This window comes from Leguminivora glycinivorella, chromosome Z (assembly GCF_023078275.1).
Source record: "Leguminivora glycinivorella isolate SPB_JAAS2020 chromosome Z, LegGlyc_1.1, whole genome shotgun sequence".
Classification (NCBI taxonomy): domain Eukaryota; kingdom Metazoa; phylum Arthropoda; class Insecta; order Lepidoptera; family Tortricidae; genus Leguminivora; species Leguminivora glycinivorella.
Window position 1 is genome coordinate 20,677,087 of NC_062998.1, and position 20,991 is coordinate 20,698,077.

At 38.5% G+C, this 20,991-nt stretch overlaps 1 protein-coding gene across 5 annotated transcripts in view; it reads right to left on the reverse strand.

The window, feature by feature from the left end:
• Positions 1-10,887: 10,887 nt before the first annotated feature.
• The window catches only part of LOC125240548 (choline-phosphate cytidylyltransferase B-like), a 44,431-nt gene continuing 34,327 nt past the window's right edge, over positions 10,888-20,991 (reverse strand). For 4 of the 5 annotated variants that reach the window (XM_048148461.1, XM_048148458.1, XM_048148459.1 and 1 more), the window contains exons 6-9: positions 13,845-14,014; positions 12,652-12,953; positions 12,412-12,476; positions 10,888-11,025 (exon numbers count right to left, since the gene is read on the reverse strand). In XM_048148461.1, coding sequence (XP_048004418.1) covers positions 10,916-11,025; positions 12,412-12,476; positions 12,652-12,953; positions 13,845-14,014 — 647 coding nt within the window. In that variant the 3' untranslated portion in view covers positions 10,888-10,915. Of the gene's footprint in view, positions 11,026-12,403; positions 12,477-12,651; positions 12,954-13,844; positions 14,015-20,991 lie in introns of all 5 variants that reach the window. The other variant, XM_048148463.1, reaches the window with a different exon arrangement.

Sequence of the window (20,991 nt, forward strand, 5' to 3'; positions counted from 1 at the left end):
ACTTTATCTACGACCATGTATTACCAATTTATATCGTTTTTTAGAAGAACTTTCTGAAAATACACACTGTTAACTGGATTTTGACTCCCAGTTTTTATACTAGATCACTAGAACTAGAAACCGTTCAGAAGACCTTTTGCAAGTTTTCCTTGCACTTTTACCCTTGCCCAAACCTGATGACTCATTCCGCAAAAGAGAAAGTGGACTTTCCTTGCACTCTATTTGTCGCTTTGTCTTCTTTTCAATATTGCCTGGGTTCAACCTAGCAAATAAGCGTTGAAAAGGGATGTCCGCTTGCTGATTTGACAACAGTTTTAAGTACCTTGAAGACCACCAGCTCAATATCGACCGGCAGTACGGTCTTCGCCATGGTTGAGGCGCTGGAGACCTCTTTGTCTAAATACCTTACTTGTCGTTGCGCCACAGCTATAGAGAGCACTAGCTGTTAGCCTGGATATCACAAAGGCCTCTTATAGGTTTTGGCGTAAGGCTCTTCTCTTTAAACTGACCTCGTACTGTCTTCCTAAAGGGTTGTGCACATTGGTTCCTGCTTCCTGTTTAGGCGAACCATTTTAGTCGTCACTGTCGGAATAAGTATGCTCGAACTATAAGCTCATAAACGTTGGCGCATCCTAAGGACCTGTACTGTTTACCTTGTTCCTTCTGCAATTCAATGATTTATTGTCTGCTAACAATATTCACTGCTATACAGATGATAACACTACTGATAGCCGTTATACAGGTAGAACAAAAATGCCTCCCCTGACCAGTTGTCGGAGTATAGGATGCAAACTTGTGTCTGAGATCGAGACGTTTCTAGTCTCAGAATTAGGTAATCTTACCTTGCCCAGTTCAAACAAAGTATAGTTAGTGCGTTTTCTACTAAGAAAACACCATTTGTCACGGCGCCAAAGTTTCAGGGCATCCCTTTTACCATCTCTAACCAAAAGTATGGATACTTGGTGCTGATATTTTATTTATTTATTATTTGGAGAACCAATAGATAATATAACCCTAGTAACAAACAGCCAATTATAGGTTCCCACCAGTAGTAACAGGTTATCAAACAAATGGTGGCTAGTACTAAATTACTAACTATGTACGTGTATCTCACTAACACGTAATGATTATTACATGTCTTGGAAAAGCAAAACTTAGAACTAAACTAATATATAAGTACATCAACAAGTTACACCTATATAGTATTCTACATTAACAATCTATATAATACCTATGTTATCGCTCGTGGCTTGCTCACTTAAGTAACTCGTCTGTCAAGATCCGTCTTATGGTAGTTATGTTGCTATTAAAAAAAACGTCAATATCACGTTTCCTCGATAATTCATTTAAGCTTTTACAAACCATATCCAGTTTCGAAGTCATGTGAAACATGAAGCTAAATTGGGTTCCACGATTGAACAGGGCCAAACTACCGGGTCAGCGTCAGCGACTTTCGTTATATAAAGCGCAGGTTCGACCTTAATATTGAGTACTGTCCCCATCTCTGGTCTGGCGCTCCGCAATACCAGCTCCTTCCGCTTGACTCCACCCAAAGGCGGCGGGCAGTTCGGTATGTCAGCAAATTTACTGACGACTTAGAACCTGTCAGCCTTCTAGTCAGGGACCAAACGACCTCTTTTACAAAAAGTCGTCGACATCTCTTCTAAATACCTAAAACAGGTATGGATGTGTTTCTCGTTATCTCCAGATTACGAATTGACCTGTTTTAGTTTAAGGAGGGGGGGACGGGTTGAGAAAAAGGGGGGAGAAAGATGGCGGCCGACCATCATAGATATTTATTCACATCTCGAGTTCTATGGCACTAATCTGTTCGTGCAAGATGTCGTTTGAAAGCTTATTAAACCTACTTTAATTGTTTTTAAATAACTATACTCATAAAAGTAACCGTTTACGAAATATTTGAAAATATGTGTTTTTTTATCGCGCATTAATTGCACAAGTACTAGAAAAAATGCGTCTAACTTAATAAACAATAACTTTACCGCAATTGATGTTATTATAAAATGTTCGCGTCTATTCATGCTCTTTCTAAAAATATAAGTTTCATTGGTATATGATAATATATAACCATGTAATTACGAATTTGGTTTAGCAGAAGTCACTCTGCCCGGTCGCAGAAATGGGCGCTGACCGTAGTAAAGTATTCAATATTTTTGAGGTCCTATTTTACGGATCCATATGCGAGAGGTATCGTTTCAAAGCTAATTAAACCTACTATATTTTTTATAAATAACTATAATCATAAAGGTAGCTGTTTAGAAAATATTTGAAAACATGTGTTTTATAGACCATGAGTCGCACAAGTACCTACTGGTAAAAAAATGCTTCTTAATCAATAAACAACAACTTTCCGGAATTGATGTTAGTATAAGATTTACGCGGAATTTCGTGTGATTTCTAATAACATAAGTTTTATTAGTGTATGATATTATATAATCAAGTAATTACAAATATGGTTAAGTAGGGGCCACAGCGCCCGGCCACGTATGGATGCTGACCGTCGCCAAATTTTCTATATTTTTCAGATCCTATTTTATTTTACAGGAATCTTTTGAAAGCATATTATGCGTGCTATCATTAGTTCTCAATAATTTTAGTTGTAACTGTAGTAGCTAACAAAATATTTGAAAATATGCATTGGAACCGATGTGAGTAAAACATGCTTCTAGCTCAATGAATTATATTTTTTCCGCAATTGATATAATAACAAAATAAACGGCGAAATGTATGACCTTTTCAAATAATAAGTTTTGTCAGTATTGCATGAACAATTAATGTTAATTTATCCATCATACTCACTGCGCACCTTCATATACATGGATGACCATTTTAGTTGCCGTTTTCATAATTTTTAAGATTGTATCCTGGTGCATGACCAATAAACAATAACTTTACCGCAAATAATGTTATGATAAGATTTACAGGACATTTCATATGCTTTCTAAAAATATAAGTTTTATTGATGTATGATATTATACAACCAAGTAATTACGAATTTGGTTTAGCAGGTGTCACTGCACCCCCGTGACGTAAATAGGTGCTAACCGTCGCCTAATTTTATGTATTTCTCAGATCCTATTTGATCCATTGAAATCGTACATTCAGCCTTGCATCAAATGAGGTAGTTCTAATTTTTTATACATATTGTTAGGGATGAAATAGTGATGTCAAATCCGAGTTTTCCACCTCGAAAGCCCACCGGGTCATTATTAAATACTTGAAAAACCATGACTTTTTTTGGTTTTTCTCATATTTCACCATCAAAAACTGTCTTAAGGGCTAAAGTCATTATGAACAATTTTAAGAATAATAAATTACCAATAAAATAATATAAAAAGGATCTTTGTGGCCCCAGTAGTTTCTGAGATACGCTTAGTTAAAGTTTTCACAATTTCATAAAAACACAGTGTATAGTCATATACTGGAGGGTGAGTTAATTTTATGTCCTTAAACTACTTAATAGGACACGGGCATGTCCTTAAACTACGACAACCAACGTTAGTAGGTCCCGCAAGGGGCCATCTGGCCCCGTAGCCGAATGGCATTTCTCCGACGCCAAACGAAAGCGATACGCCGCTGGCTCTGTCGCGCCAATACGCAAGCGCGATAGAGATAGATATCTACTAGCGCTTCGTTTCGTGAGCGTTTCGTGAGCGATTGTGCCATTCGGCTAGCCACCCTGGTCTGATACCACCCTCCCGCCGAAGTCCAGGCACCAAACAGCCTTGCTGCGTTTCATCTATGTACAGTGCCAGTGCCTTTGGACGATGATTGGGTATCAGCTACGTTCCTTACAGCTAGTCATTTTGGATCCTAAAGTTTACCGGACCCAGTAGCTCACGCTGGAAGGTAGCGAGATCCGAGGCACGGTTTTGTCGGTGGCCGACCGCAGGAAGTTGGGGGCCAAAGCAGTAAACGCATGCAGCACCTTGACAACTAGTTTTCACCCACCCCGTAGCCTTCAACAACATGAAACGAAAAAGAAATAAGAATACAAGTAAGTGTAAACACCAGCGGCACTTCCTCTTATTGAAAGTGCACCTCACCAACGTGCACTATATAGATCTGTTTCTCCACCATCCTGAAATCGAAAAGCTCATCAAAACATCATCCTCCTGGCTCTGCAATGTATCCAAAGCGGCGAGTTGGTATTTAGCTGAGCCGTCCCGCAGGTGGCTGCAATACTACGTATATGATCGGAGTTGAGCTTTGTAGAGCATGGAGAGTGGATCGACATGGATTTCACCAGACAGTGGCCCGATCCCAGTGGAGCTGAGACCGAAACCGAGTGCCTGTTTGGATCAGTTGTTAGCAGAAGGTCACTTTCCTGGTTTCCGCTGTACGTCGGTAGACACAGGCATACGATCGCTTTCCCAGAGCCCAAGTAAATAATTATCCACAAAGCGGACCCGGTCACCTCAAAGAAACAGAGGCGTTGTAGAAAATGCCGTCGCGGATGTACACACAGACCCCAGAATCTGCTCTGAACTTGTCCTCCAGTGAGTAGCCTAGGTAGTTGATGTACGCCGCGTCCATTGGTTTTTTTTTTTTGCGTATTCGTCAAAAAGAATATGTGCGGCTTTTCGATTTCAGGATGGTGGAGACCCGGATCGATATAGTGCACGTTGGTGAGGTGCACTTTCAATGAGCTTTTACTCGTATTCTTTTTTCTTTTTCGTTTCATGTTGTTGAAGGGTACGGGGTGGGTGAAAACTGGTTGTCAAGATGTTGCGTTTACTGCTTGGATCACTTGAACTAATCAGGACCATGAGGAGCTCACTTAGAGATTGCCTCCTCCTCCCATCCAGTCGCCATATCTGGCACGGTGGAGCTATTCGCGGATTTTTCACTAGGTGGCGGGGCGACCTCAACTTCCTGCGGTCGGCCACCGACAAGACCGAGCCTCGGATCTCACTACCTTCCAGCGTGAGCTACTAGGTCCGGTAAACTTTAGGATCCAAAATGACTAGCTGTAAGCAACATAACTGATATCCAATCATCGTCCAAAGGCACTGGCACTGTACATAGATGAAACGCAGCAAGGCTGTTTGGTGCCTGGACTTCGTCGGGAGGGTGGTAGCAGACCAGATGGCCCCTTGCGGGACCTACTAACGTTGGTTGTCGTAGTTTAAGGACATGCCCGTGTCCTATTAAGTTGTTTAAGGACATAACATTCACTCACCCTCCAGTATATGACTATGACTACGAGTACACTGTGTTTTTATGAAATTGTGAAAACTTTAACTAAGCGTATCTCAGAAACTACTGGGGCCACAAAGATCTTTTTATATTATTTTATTGGTAATTTATTATTCTTAAAATTGTTCATAATGACTTTAGCCCTTAAGAAAGTTTTTGATGGTGAAATATGAGAAAAACCAAAAAAAGTCATGGTTTTTCAAGAATTTAATAATGACCCGGTGGGCTTTCGAGGTGGAAAACTCGGATTTGACATCACTATTTCATCCCTAACAATATGTATAAAAAATTAGAACTACCTCATTTGATGCAAACCAACCCCCCCTGAAACATACGATTTCAATGGATCAAATACAAACCAAACTTATTTTTTGTGTAAGTCATACATTTTCCGTTTATTTTGTTATTATTTCAATTGCGGAAAGCTATAATTTATTGAGGTAGAAGCGTGTCTTATCAATGCCAATGCTATTCATGCACAGTAAAATACACATATTACTAATCAAATATTTTGTAAACTTCTACAGTTTCGACTTGAAATATTAGAAATAAAGATAGTACGCATAATATGCTTTCAAATGATACCTCTCACAAATTTATCAGTAAAATAGGATCTGAGTAACGTAGAAAATTTGGCGACGGTCAGTCAGCACCCAATATCGTGACAGGGCGCAGTGACCCCTGCTAAACCAAATTCGTAATTACTTGGTCATATATTATCTCTCTCTCTCATCTTGACGGTTTCCCGGTTGCATCCTCAGCGCGGGCGCTTCGGAGCCCGGGGTCCGCTTTCCGGCTTTTTCTCCTCCACTTCGCACGGTCTTCTGCATCCCTTTTAGTGAGACCATTAACACGCATATCAACCCCAACGACATCAAGCCAACATTTCTTGGGTGCTCCCCTTCGTCCGGGGCCAGGCGGAGGTGCCATGGCAAGACATTTGTTCCCTATGTAACTCGCCGGTTTACGTAAGACATGGCCGTACCATCGTAGGCGGCTTTCTTGGAGCTTGTCTGCTATGTCACGGACATGAAGACTGCCGCGAATGCGGGAGTTTCTCACGCGGTCTCTCCGCGAAACTCCACACATCCAACGGAGCATGTTCATCTCCGTGACGCGCAGCTCCTGCTTGTGCCGCTCAAGCACAGGCCACGCTTCGCTTCCATATAGGAGGACAGGTCTAATGATGGATTTATAGACCTGTCCCTTCAGTTTAACCGGCATTTTTGGGTCGCAAATGACACCAGTCACCTCACGCCACTTTGCCCACGCAGCCGTTATGCGAGTCTTGATGTCGTTGTCGATGTCCCCGGACGCATGAAGTACGGATCCCAGGTACTTAAATTGGTCAGTACAGTCGACAACTTTATCGCCTATGCGTACTGGCGCGGGGTCCTTAATATTGCAGGCCATGTACTCCGTCTTCGCCACATTTAGTTTGAGACCGCCGTTCTCAAGCGACTCCTTCCACGTAGTCGCACGTCGCACCAGCACTTGGTCATATATTATCATACACCAATAAAACTTATATTTTTAGAAAGCGCGTGAAATTTCGCGTAAATTTTATAATAACATTAATTGCGGTAAAGTTATGGTTTATTAGGTTAGAAGCATTTTTTATCTGTATATGTGCAACTCGTGCTCGAAAAAAAAACTCATGTTTTCAAATATTTTGTAAACAGCTACCTTTATAACTATAGTTATTCAAAAATAATTATAGTAGGTTTAATTTGCTTTCAAATTATACCTCTTACATATGGATCCGTAAAATAAGAACTTAAAAATATTGAATACTTTACTACGGTCAGCGCTCATTTTTATGCGACCGGCGGAGTGACCACTACGAAACAAAATTCGTAATTTAATGGTTATATTATCACTTACCAATAAAACTTATATTTTTTCCCCTCACTAGCTCGGAAACACGTGTTTTATCCTTTAATACCAGCGGGTAAAAACGCATTTTATCCACTAGTGGGTAAAGTAATTTGACCTTGAATAAAGTCAAATTAACTGCTTTAAAATTGATAAAAGTAGGTGAATCTAGTAATTAAGATGATTTACCACCTGTGGAACTACTGGAAGCAGTGATAAACGAATTTTTATGCGTTGTAGTTTCCTCGCTATAGTGAGGGGAAAAGTTTTGTGTTACACTCGGGTGCAAATGTATTTTACTTCTCGTGTGCTAAAAAACTCGCAAGTTCAGGATTCTATTTTCGAACCACTCGCTACGCTCGTGGTTCAACTATAGAATCCTTTCACTTGCTTGTTTTTCAATTCCACACTCGGCGTTAAAATACAACTTTGCCCCCTTGTATAACAAATAACTATTAGAAAGCTCATGAATAGTCGCGTAAATTTTATAATAACATCAATTGCGGTAACGTTATTGTTTATTGACTTAGAAGCATTTTTTACCAGTACTTGTGCGATTCATGCTCGATAAAAAACACATATTTTCAAATATTTTGTAAACAACTACCTTTAATACTATAGTTATGTGTAAACAATTATAGTAGGTTTAATTATCTTTCAAACGATACCTCTCACATATGGATCCGTAAAATAAGACCTCAAAAATATTGAATACTTTACTACGGTCAGCGCCCGTTTATGCGACCTGGAGGATAACCCCTGCCAAACAAAATTCTTAATTATATGGTTATATATTATCATATACCAATGAAACTTATATTTTTAGAAAGCATGAATAGACGCAAAAATTTTATAATAACATCAATTGCGGTAAAGTTATTGTTTATTGAGTTAGACGCATTTTTAGGGTTCCGTAGTCAACTAGGAACCCTTATAGTTTCGCCATGTCTGTCTGTCCGTCCGTCCGTCCGTCCGTCCGTCCGCGGATAATCTCAGTAACCGTTAGCACTAGAAAGCTGAAATTTGGTACCAATATGTATATCAATCACGCCAACAAAGTGCAAAAATAAAAAATGGAAAAAAATGTTTTATTAGGGTACCCCCCCTACACCTAAAGTGAGGGCTGATATTTTTTTTCATTCTAACCCCAACGTGTGATATATCGTTGGATAGGTATTTAAAATTGAATAAGGGTTTTCTAAGATCGTTTTTTGATAATATTAATATTTTCGGAAATAATCGCTCCTAAAGGAAAAAAAAGTGCGTCCCCCCCCCTCTAACTTTTGAACCATGTGTTTAAAAAATGTGAAAAAAATCACAAATGTAGAACTTTATAAAGACTTTCTAGGAAAATTATTTTGAACTTGATAGGTTCAGTAGTTTTTGAGAAAAATACGGAAAACTACGGAACCCTACACTGAGCGTGGCCCGACACGCTCTTGGCCGGTTTTTTATTTAGAATAGAATAGAATAGAATAGAAATCGTTTATTCGTGGTAAATTACAATAGGTATTAAAAATACAAACATTTAATTATTAAAACATAATATAAAAATTATCGTTTACCACGAAATGGTCCCGCCTCAGCATAATGCTAACCATACAGTCAGCGCTGGTCTTCTATTTACTAGTACTTGTGCAATTCATGCGCGATAAAAAAACACATATTTTCAAATATTTCCTAAACGGTTACTTTTATGAGCATAGTTATTTAAAAACAGCTTTCAAATGACACATCGCACGAACAGATTGGTGCCATAGGACTCGAGATGTGAATAAATATCTATGATGGTCGGTCGCCATCTTTCCCCCCCTTTTTCTCGACCCGTCCCCCCCTCCTTAAACTAAAACAGGTCAATTCGTAATCTGGAGAGAACGAGGAACATATCCATACCTGTTTTAGGTATTTAGAAGAGATGTCGACGAAAATCGTGAAGGAGACGACTTGTGGCCAAATTGGCTCTAGACTATTCGCAGCGCCGTTGAAATGTGTAGAACATTCAAAAAGAGCGTTTATACCACGGTTTACACAATGGGGACATTAGGAAGAGCTTTTTGTATACTACCGTCTCAAATTGTTACCCACAGCACTCGCCATTTTTGACCTCATAAGCAACTGTAACATACTATAATGAAACTAAAGGGACACGGGGTACGCGCGTTTCATTCGTTTGTTTATATTCAATGGATTTTAATATTATTAATCTCGTATGATTCTATATTTCGGCGCGAAATTCAAACTATCGGCGGCGGCGGCACGCATGTCTAATTGGGGATACCAGTCAATTATCAAAGTTACTTTACTACCAAATCTACTTATACCCAATTGAGGGTATTTTTTAATTACACTAATCATTGATTTATTGGCTTCAAAATAAAAAAAATTCTTTAAAATATATCGAAACCCTAGTTTGAATATAACACTAAAATAATATAAGAAGTTATTAAGTCAGGTAATATACAGATAAAAATACTACTACTATGCTAACCTCATTAACACTGGCCACACGTGCGAGAGGGACACCATCCCAAAATGCCCTCTCATGTGGACCGGTTTCGCTAGTCTGATACGATCACCTTTCCGTGTCAGTGATAAGGTTCAATTTATTGTGGCAAAAAATGTGATTGCGCTGTCCCCTGTAAAGGTCTTTGATAGAAAGTCGCGCAATTTTTTTAGTGCTAATATTTGATTGTGTTGGTTTCGGCTTAGTATTTAGGAATGTACTGCAGGTATATTTTTGGTCCAAACACTGTAATGTAAGGCAGTGTACTATGTGTCATACATATTAGGTACATATATTTATTTTCAGTGCAACATAGCGTAACAAAGCAGACAAAAATGTAAGAAAAGAATGAAACAATACATTTAAGTATTAAGCACCTTTAATTAACTAATATAATAAACACAAAAAATGTTACAAGACACTTAAAAACTACAAAAAAGGTGCTCTTACAAATAACTGTATAAGTAAAGAGATTTTTATATAAAAAAAACATAAATAACACATTTAAGCCCTAGAATTAAATACATTCACGCAATTGTACTCAAACAAAATATTCAGATATAACATGCTCTAAAATAATTTACATAACAGCTAAATAACTTTTCACAAGTCATCAGACATACATGCACTCGTACAACTCTCACTCGAGTGGCAGCGATGAACATTAATCAAAATCAGAGTGTAGCCTTGAGGTTGCTAAGACAGGCAACCAGGTCCGGTGTCACAATGTTCAGATCTTCAGCAGACCCGGGGTATGAGAGGAGTGAGCAGCGCTGGAAGATGTGTTCAGTAGTCTGTTCTTCCTTTCCACATTCACAGAGTGGTGAATCCGTCCAACCCCATTTGTGCGTGGCTGATTTGCAGCGGCCATGACCGGTTCTCCAACCGATGTTATATATGTATACGATATTATACGAATAGGTTTCTGCGAAGTTCTAACAATACAAGAAATCTTCAGTAAAGAAAGCAGAATTAATTTTCTTTTATGTGCACTATTTATTTTAGTTAAAAACGTAATTATATTTTCGTACTCGAGTATTCGTTCTACATCAGCTAGCACAACGTGACGGTGACAGATAAGTCCGTTTCACTTGTGACACGTGCATCAGACAGGTAAGGAACAATTTATTTATTGTCTCGGTGTTCCGAGTTCAATTTCCGTTTAAAGTCTGGGCCAATCAGAACACACCACAGAAGTGATTTCGTAAGAAACTTTGCCTCTAACGATACGCTGGTGTTCGTTGTTACAAGTCGACATGGACAGTGGGCATGGTTCAATGTACATCGGTGCCGGAGTGTGTGTGTGTGTGTGTGAGCCTAGAGGTAGGCGCTGGTGTCGTGGTAGTCGTCGTCGCTGTCCGAGCCGTCGTCCGTCAGCTGGCGCAGTGCGGCCGCTTCCGCCCCCAGCCCTTCAGAGCTCGACGCATCTGACACAACAAACAGACACCTCTTTATAATACAATCGCCTATCTATCTTCTTATACATATTAGGTTAGTCTGACAAAAAAGAGTAGAAATTAAGTAAATGTATTATAGTGACGTCTCTTTGAATTCAATGGGTAATAAGAAAACGGGACGACTCTTGTGTCGCTTAACTTCAAACTTGGGTAAATACATTTTGCTATAAGGTTGCCAATCTTTCAAATCCGATTTTTTTTATATAATCAACCTTAAAGCACAATGGATTTACCCAGGTTAGAAGTTAAGCGACACTCTTGATGTTGACACATTTTGATTTCTCTTCTTTTTTGTCAGGCTATCAGATTCTGATTCACCGATACCTCTTTCTTCTACTAAAGCGAAACAAGAATCATGTAAAACGATAACAAATCTTATGATTATCATCGACTAAATTGTCAAAAGAAGAGCATGCAATACATTCAAATATACGAAAATCTTAGCGGTCCCACACAGAACGTGCAGCACCGCGGGGCAAACGGCCGAGGTCGGCCAATCGGCACCGTTTGCCGCGCGAGAACACGACTCGCTCTGTGTACACTTGTACAGGTTGATGCACGAAAGCCGTCACGAATGAAAAGAACAAAAACTTTTGTTTTGTGAGTGACACCTGCATTGGTACACAGTCGTAATCATCAAGAGCCACTATTTTATTGGTTAATCTGTCACACACTTAACCCCTTATTCATAAACGTACTCTAAAGTTATCAAGCCGATAAAGTTCGTTTGTCCCTTGCCAACGTATTGGTGTGATAGAAAAGGACAAACGAACTTTATCGGCTTGATAACTTTAGAGTACGTTTATGAATAAGGGGGTTAGACAGTACCATTCACTCATTCATTCCATTTGCATTCCTGTCAGGTATTGTGAATCGACCTGTACCTATAACCACAGACGTGCAGGAGTAAAGATTTTCCTATACCTGGTTTCTATTCTCATCATTTGTATTGTTAAGAATTTTGATGACTACAAAGACTTTTACAAGTGAAAACTATTACGAAAGTACGGAAGCGATTTTTGGAAAATAGGCTAACATTAATGTCTAAGAATGAAATGTTTATACACAACTTCATATCAGTGGAGGGGCCCTGGAGCCCATGAACAAGCAATAATTTGATTCATAGCTGAATGAATAATTTTCAGCATTAATAACAGAAGTATATTGAAATATAGAAACAACTGTCATTTTTCCACGGTCCTTATGAATGAAACGGTAACAGCGATCAATAAAAATGGAAGCTAAAAACAAAATGCAAACATGCGTGAGATTGTGGGATACGGTGCAGTGAGCAGCGTGTCGATGTGATTGTGTACTAAGGCTAGGCTAGCAAAGCAGAGCATATTACCCAGTTACCTGCTTGCGGCTCCCTCAGCGTCTCGAAGCGGCGCGACTTGGGTGGCGGTGGCGATGCTGAGCTTCTGAAAAAATATTAATTACCGGTTCAAGTCTACTATTGTTTTCTTTACAATGGATAATGTATCAATCGTAAACAAAACAAAAACAGCGTTCAGGAGGTACAATGCGTTTGTCTCTATGACAGTGGGTAAGTGCTATGTCAGATCCAGGGATGATTAGTGTTATTTGTATGTTCACCTGTGCATGCGCGCGTGCGCCAGAGCCCTGGCGAGCGCGGGCGCGGGCGCGTGTTCGCCGGCGAGCGCGAGCGCGAGCGCGCGGTCCTGCGAGTCGTCGCCGTTCTCGCTGGGCGGCGGCGACGCGCGCGGCGACGGCGGCTGGCTCAGCGCCTGCATGAGGCGCCCCTTCGACTCGTTCCAGATGCTCGACAGCCGCCCGTCCGGCCCGAACAACAGTAGGAATGTGTCGATCAGCTCACGAGATTTCTCCTCCCACTTCGTTAGGATGTCAACGCGCTTCTCGCCGATATTCGTCATCACCTGAACAAGGATTATACATATTTTGAATACAAAGAAAGAAAGAAAGAGATTATTTTCGCATATACGATATAATTAAGTAGCGCTCAGATACCGGAAAATATCGACGCTTTCTCGTTTTCTTAAGAAGGAGCGAAAATGCTACAATGGAAAGGGATTATAGTTAAATATACTTGTGTTATTACGAGTCACTAGATTTATCAAAAAAAATGTCCATTAAGAACAAGTCGGTTAAAAGGTATTTCGAAAATATCTTTATTACCGCTCTCGACTGTTCCCTCCTTCAAAACTTAATCAATCGTAATGAGATTTGAGAATCTGAATAACAATGAAATAATCTGTGTCGGATCATTTAGTTTTTTTGGCTAATAGGCTAGTTTCCACCAGTCAAATCAGCTTCTTTTTAAGAACTGTCAAAACGATATGCTAATATGGAATTACTATGAAATACTGAGGAGTGACGTCACGGTCAATTCATTTACTTTATATCTTTCTCTTTGACTTATTAAATAGAAATTATGTTTAAACATAACCACTGTCCATATTATTCTTCTAATTATGTGGTGCTTTATTTCGTGTACTGCATAAAAGATATTTTATTTTAAGTATAGGAAACTAGCCTATTGTTACCAATTTTGCATACCACAACTTTTTTTTGCGCCATAAACAATAAGGCCGTTTATGGAAATTTTTGATGGGCTTTCGATGGGCGTCTTTAAAAATAAGAATATCAAAAAAATCAAAACGGTCCGACACAGATAAAAATAATAATAATCTGTGTTGAAAAATTATCGCGAGCGTTTTTATGGAGAATTGACCCCTCCTGTTGCGTCTTAACTGTCTTAAGCAATTACAAATCACCAGGAAAGCGGAGAGTACCCGCAAAGGCGTTACCTTCTTGCCCTTGTCCTTGAGCTCGTCCATCTTGTTCTGCAGGCGGAACTTCTTCTCGTTGAGGAAGGAGACGTTGAGCTCCTTGGCGGAGTAGCCGCGCGCCAGGTTGCGCCGCACGTAGATGTCGTAGTCGCGCACGATCCGCGCCACGATGTCCGACGTCGACACGCCTGCAACAGTCAAGGTCGCTTATAGCTGCAGCTCCCTCCGCTCAATCAATCACTAGTTGATATTACCTCTTACTTGAATTTAGGCTATGGCTAAGTTCAGATGAACACGCGGCGACTCGCGGTGCCGCACGATTCGTCTGTACAGATGACATCGGCTACGCGCGGTACATGTAGATAATCACATACGAGTAAATAACTATATTGTATTATGTAGGGGATATGAAACGGACACTATCGATATCTTAAAAAAATCGAAGAGAACATGTCTTATGGTTATTGGCAACGCTGATGACCATAGGTAAGCCTACAATAATGACAGATCCCAGCGGTCATTACTTAGTTCACTATTCTTCAAATTGTAGAACCGCGCGAGGTTAGTAAAAAATGTATATTTGAAAACTGATTTAAAATTCCATAAAATCATCAAGAACACATCATGTCACAGTTTCGTTTTCTTTCAACCCCTTATTTGCCAAGAGTGGCACTGAAGCTTTAGTAGTTTCATGTGTTCTGCCTACCCTTTTATGGGATACAGGCGTGATTGTATGTATGTTGTATGTATGTATGTATGTAAAATCATCAAACTATAATTTTAATGGTTGTACTAGCTGCGATATATTCTCAAGAAAATAGGGTATGGTGAGACATAATCTTATCAATACTTAATGGCATATAATTAACCGGGCAACTAAAATATTAAACGGGAAGTTAAGTTGGGCATACAATAATATAATTTGGCTGTGTTTTAATATTGTGGCGACAAAAAAAATATATGAGCCTCGAATATTAAGCATCATTATTATTGAAAAAACGGCAGCAAATTTCAAGCGACAAAAATATTACCGAGGAACATTAAACAATACTTTGGCGACCAAAATAATAATTGGCACCTAGTATTGTAAAGCGTAAGATTTTTAATATTTGTAGTCATCTAGATGTTAGCACCTAAATAATTATACTTGGCTCATCATTTAAAGTAGTATTTAAATTGCGGAGGCAACTAAAAAAAATAATGGTAAGTAGGTTTTTTTTTAAACACATATAAAATCCTTTCTTTATGAAAACGGGTTGAAGGTTGCTACGTACCGATGGTCTCATCGGAAGATCAGCGCTGAAAGTCACCAGCAACACGCTGAGATGAGACCATTTCGTGGCACTTCATTCCTTTCTGTCTTGTTATTATGTGTATTTTGTCTTGCCTATGTTCACGAATAAATGTTTATTCTATTCTATTCAAACATCGTATTTGCGACCCGTAAACCACGAATAGTATTTAAATATCTCTATAAGGTAACGCGTACCAAATCATATTATAATAAGTACACAGCAAAAAGGAGTGTATAAGCTTCTAATGGGTCGGTAACGCTCATATGATACCCCTTGAGTTGCAGGCGTCCATAGGTTACGGTGACCACTTTCCATCAGGCCGATCGTATGCTTGTTTGCCACCGACGTGGTATTTAAAAAAATTACCATGATAATCGTATAATAGGTATAATATTACAAGAGTAGAATTATTTTCTGCTAGCAGAAAAGTGGGTTAGGGTTACGTTATTTTTTTAGTAGAATATAAGTCCATCAGGCCGATCGTATGCTTGTTTGCCACCGACGTGGTATTTAAAAAAATTACCATGATAATCGTATAATAGGTATAATATTACAAGAGTAGAATTATTTTCTGCTAGCAGAAAAGTGGGTTAGGGTTAGGTTATTTTTTTAGTAGAATATAAGTCCTACCAAATTTGCTATGGCATAATTCTTAGGTACTTTGTGTGAACAAAACAACGATAGCAAAGAGGAAACGAAATACAGTCCCAGATGCACCATTAGGTACGACGACGAGCGAAGCGAGGAGGAGTGTTAGGTATCTTGCATCCCCAACAGACATGACTCGCTATCATAACAGAAATAGGAAGAAGATGGACAACTTTTTACCGCCTAAATATTATGCAAACAAAAATCTACGGAAGTACTCTTAATTTAGAAGATTAGTTTGCTCATTAACATTATGCCAGCATAAGATTCGATAAAATCTGCGGAACGATTTATGCCAAAGCATATTCTGAATAAGGTTTTCCTGCCAAAAAATGAATCTTTCAGAGTGATGTTAAGACTGCGTAAGGCCGGCCTTAGATTCGATAGAGTAAACGTCATGAAAAGTTTAATTCATTGTATAGAGACGAAGTTGCCAGCACTCCCAAACACCTAATTTCTTACCCATAAATATAATATTTTGTCGACCATTATATTTTATAAGAATCCTTTTTTTTTATTAAAATGATAGCTCAGGTGATGAGTGCCGATGTATAAATTTTAAATGTACTTTTTATGTTAATTTGCTATATAAATATTTTAAGGTGGCTCGCCTAGGTTACCCGAAGCTCAGGCTGCGTTAGATGGCGTTAATCTGCAAATTACCAGTCTTATTTTTTTTGTGGAGTCGTACAGGCATTTATATACTTTCAATTATGCTTCGCGAACATTTAATATTAAAATTGACGTATTACAACAAACATTCAACTTCTCATTGTAACGTTAATCCCCTTAATGTAAATAAATTTACTATTTTACACTATTTTTAAGTACCACTCACACATACAAACAGTGTTTTTGTATTCCTTCTAGTCGATAATTTCACGCGGCGACAGCTTGTTTAAATAGCCTTGCGGTAAATACGTGCCATCGCATGATTTGCATGGAAGTACTGGGTTCGAATCCAGGACTTTTTCTCTTTTTTTTTTTTTTTAATACTACGTCGGTGGCAAACAAGCATACGGTCCGCCTGATGGAAAGCGGTCACCGTAACCTATGGACGCCTGCAACTCGAAGAGTGTCGCTTGCGCGTTGCCGCCCCATTAGAAACTTGTACACTCCCCTTTGCTGCGTATGCACAGCAAAAAGGAGTGTACAAGTTCAAAGGAGGGTTTGGGTTGCCGACGACTCAAAGGACAATAGACGGAACAAATTAGTTCCGTAAGTCCTCCCGTCGTCAGCACCCCGCACCCTCGTTGAGCTCTGGCAGCCTTACTCACCGGCAGGAACACAACACTATGTGACACTATTTTTTGTTCGTCGAACTCAGAATTTCTAACATAATTATCCTAATCTGATATTTTAAAAAAAATCCAAAAAGTATAGATAAATTTTAGTTTCAAAACTACGATCCGAATATTTTTTTTTTCTAATTGTTTATTTTTGATGGAGCAAGGGTATTCAAATCGCTTTTGAAATCTTAAATTAGTAAATGAAAATGCAATAGTTAACTGAGTAACGTAATGCTTTAAAAACTCAAGTGGACTTTTTTTATCTAAGGAGTGATTTCGATAAAATATTATATTTAGCGAGGGTATTAAAAGTTGTGTTTTATATCTCAACTTAATAAATAGAAAATCAAAATGACAATAAAAAAATCAATATGTTCTCTAAGACAAAATTGATACCTTCGGCTCTCCATTCTTGCTCAGTCAATAAAAAAAACGAAATTTATATCCAGAAAAATACAAAAAGTTTATATAATCCTGGGAATCGAACGCACCTTCACGGCGTGACAGACGATTGTTCCCCAACGACGCCATTACATAACACGCTGTTACCGACGAAATTGGGCTATACATATATAATTATTTAAATATAAATAATAATGTCAAATCCATACTAATATTACAAATGGGAAAGGGTGTGTGTCTGTTTGTTTGTCCGTCTTTCACGGCAAAACCGGAGCGACGAATTGACGTGATTATTTAAGGGGATTTAGTTGAAGGGATGGAGAGTGACATAGGCTACTTTTTGTCTCTTTCTTACGCGAGCGAAGCCGCGGTCAAAAGCTAGTTTATTATAAATGGGAAAAGCTGGTTACTCTATAATCTGAAGTGGAAGAATTCGTTCTTTCACCAAAGATAATTTGTGTTTGTTTGTTTGTCCGTCTTTCACGGCCAAACGGAGCGACGGATTGACATGTTTTTTAAGTGGAGATAGTTGAAGGGATGGAGAGTGACATATGCTACTTTTGTCTCTTTCTAACGCAAGCGAAGCCGCGGGCTAAAGCTAGTACAGCCCGGGTAGCATGGTCGCGCAATAGACGATAAAATATCAGGCCGTCCCTGTCGCACTATTAGTAAGTGCGATTATAGGGACGGCCAGATGTTTTATCATTTATCGCGCGACCATAATTGCCTGCCTGGACCAGATTATATTGATGATAATTATTATTTGTAACCATTTAGTTAATATTGTCTTCAGTTACCGCGATAGTTACTCATGAAATAAAAACTATTAAAACGGATTAAATCGTGTATAATGAATTTACAATTTATCCCGACGTTTCGAACACTACAGCGTTCGTGGTCTCTGAGCTCAGCGGGTGACTGAGGAAAAATTACAATGTGCAAAAGCTACCCACATACCTACATACATATTCATATATATAACTATTTAGTTGTTGAAGAAAAACATTCACACAACAATAACATAGGTCAACTAGCTCAGTAAATGTAAGGAAGTCAGCACATTACTAATACTAATACTATGCCACACTATGACCTATGTACCTGACCTGACGTGTAATATTTTATTTTATCAACAAAGGCATAATAAAGATTGTAATGTATTTTTGTATGAAAATAAAAAATAGGAAAGAAATATAGTAAGAGTCTTTTTTAATAGAATATTTATTCTATTAAAAAATAAAAATAAAACTTAATAAATCCAAAAAAAGTTCAAATTATTAAAAAAGAGCCCGGAATCGAACTCGAGATCTCCTGTTTCATAGTCAATGCATTTGACCGAGACGCCATTTCGATTTACACTAGCAGTGTCGAAATACACGATATGTATCTTTATTGACAAAATGCGTCATTATTTCTGAGTCTGCTTGAGTTAAGTAAACCAATATCTTTAAATAATTACTTGTCAAGAGCCAAGTGTCACTGATGACAATGTCAACTAAAAATGCGCGAAATATGACGGCTCTGTGTCTGTACACAAAATTTGGCACACACATTTTCGTAAAATTAATACAAAATTCACATGGATTTGTCCATGATTTCTGTATGAAACAATGTATTTCGTTCAATACTGCGACGATGGATAATGTATAGTAGATGTATGCGCATATTTTTATTTAGTTGTAGTGTGCGGTGACTAAATAAATGGTAGATGTTTTTTGTATGGAAAGCGAGCCACCTTAAACGAACTGTATATTTTATATTAATAGACAGCCGTTTTCCTATTAAACTGTATCTCTTAAATTATTTCCAATATAATAATTCAGTTGACAAATAAATAGTTGGTACTCGCGTCTGAATGAACCGTAGCCGTAATGACATTAAAATGCTACCTCATATTGAAATATTTTGAGGCCCCATTTTAGTCGCCAAACTATTATTTTTGATACCCATTTCTATGGTTATTTAGTCGCCCGGTTAAATACGTGCCATACTTAATTATTTGGAATTTGGGTAGAATGTTTATAGGTTAGATGTGCAATGAATCGGACGTACAATTATGTACCAGTCAATGTCCGATTCATTATTCCTGCACATTATAGTTAGTACAGTAGGTTTTTTTAACTGGTTTTATTTATTTTCATCACTATCAGATGTCGCCAAAGAAGAGGATTCGTCCAGAAAAAGCTGCAGTAGAGTCTGCTGTGGAGTTTTTGTGGTAGTTAATTATATGACCTCCTTTTGGGTTCTATTAAAGTAATTGCCTTATTAAAATAATTATCAATATGTAAAAGCAGTAACTTTGTGAACCATTGAGTATTTATGTGCCTCAAAGTAAGGCATTGGTTCCTTGTCCGTTTCAAGACACCCATGACTGTCCGATTCAAACTACATGCGTTATGAAACGGACATAAATGAGATAAATCAAATATATTTTTCTGACAAAAATTTAGTTTCATTAAATGCGGTGTATTAACAATTATAAGTACTACAGTATGTCCGAAATGTTTAAGGATAGTTAACAAGTTCCTAAGTTTTTAACTACAGTATGTAATCTTGCTTCAAAATTATGTCCGTTTCATGGCGGATCTCCCCTACATATGTAATGTAAGTAGTTAAGTACATTGTTAACGAAGATTAGGTATATACACACGTTTTCACTTCTGTCTACACATCAGATTAGATAAATAAAAAATTAAACACGCGCATTATGTTGACGCAGATTATTTGTAAAATTAAATCACGATTAAACGGAGATTTGGTATCTTTTGAATTTAAGTAGTGTCTGATTAGACTTCAACTGGTAAATAAAAAAGCCAGATGCAGACATTGCGATAGTTCTCCATCCGATAAACTAGACTAGACTAGACAACTGAAAAGGATTTAATACAAAAGGAGAATTATAATCAATGATCTCTGCGTTCCATACATAATCTATCGATTCAAGTCACAAAAAAACAAAATGTCAGTGCGCATTTTATCGTCAGTCAACAAACTAAAAACATTTCAGTCTCCATTTAGGGACTGAAATGTTGCATATAAAGGGTATTATTTGTCGAGTTCCAAACTTTTTAAATTGTTGAAATGGTGCTTTAAACAGAAAGCTAGACCAATGATCAGTACTCGTTATTTTAATGTTGGATTTTGTATGATGGCACAGTATAATAAAGAGTACAGTCGCCATCAGATATATAAGAGAGCGCGCGAGGTACTCAAAAATATCTGAACACGCCTCTATTGCCTAGGCGTTAGAGGCGTGTTCAGATATTTGTGAGTACCTCGGGCGCTCTTATATATCTGATGGCGACTGTACTAGCGTACAGTATGGGCACTCCCGCTCCCCGCTGAACCGACGCCCACCCGCTCTCGGTTACCTCACAATTACCGCCTGTCAAAAACGCAAACAGTCAACCTGTTATATTTCACTCATACAAGGATAGTACTCGTTCACGTACACGAGTTTAGACTGTGTGCTAGGAACGCGCCTCTTTCATATATTTGATCGCCAGTGTCCGCCGAGGTGTGGTGATGGTA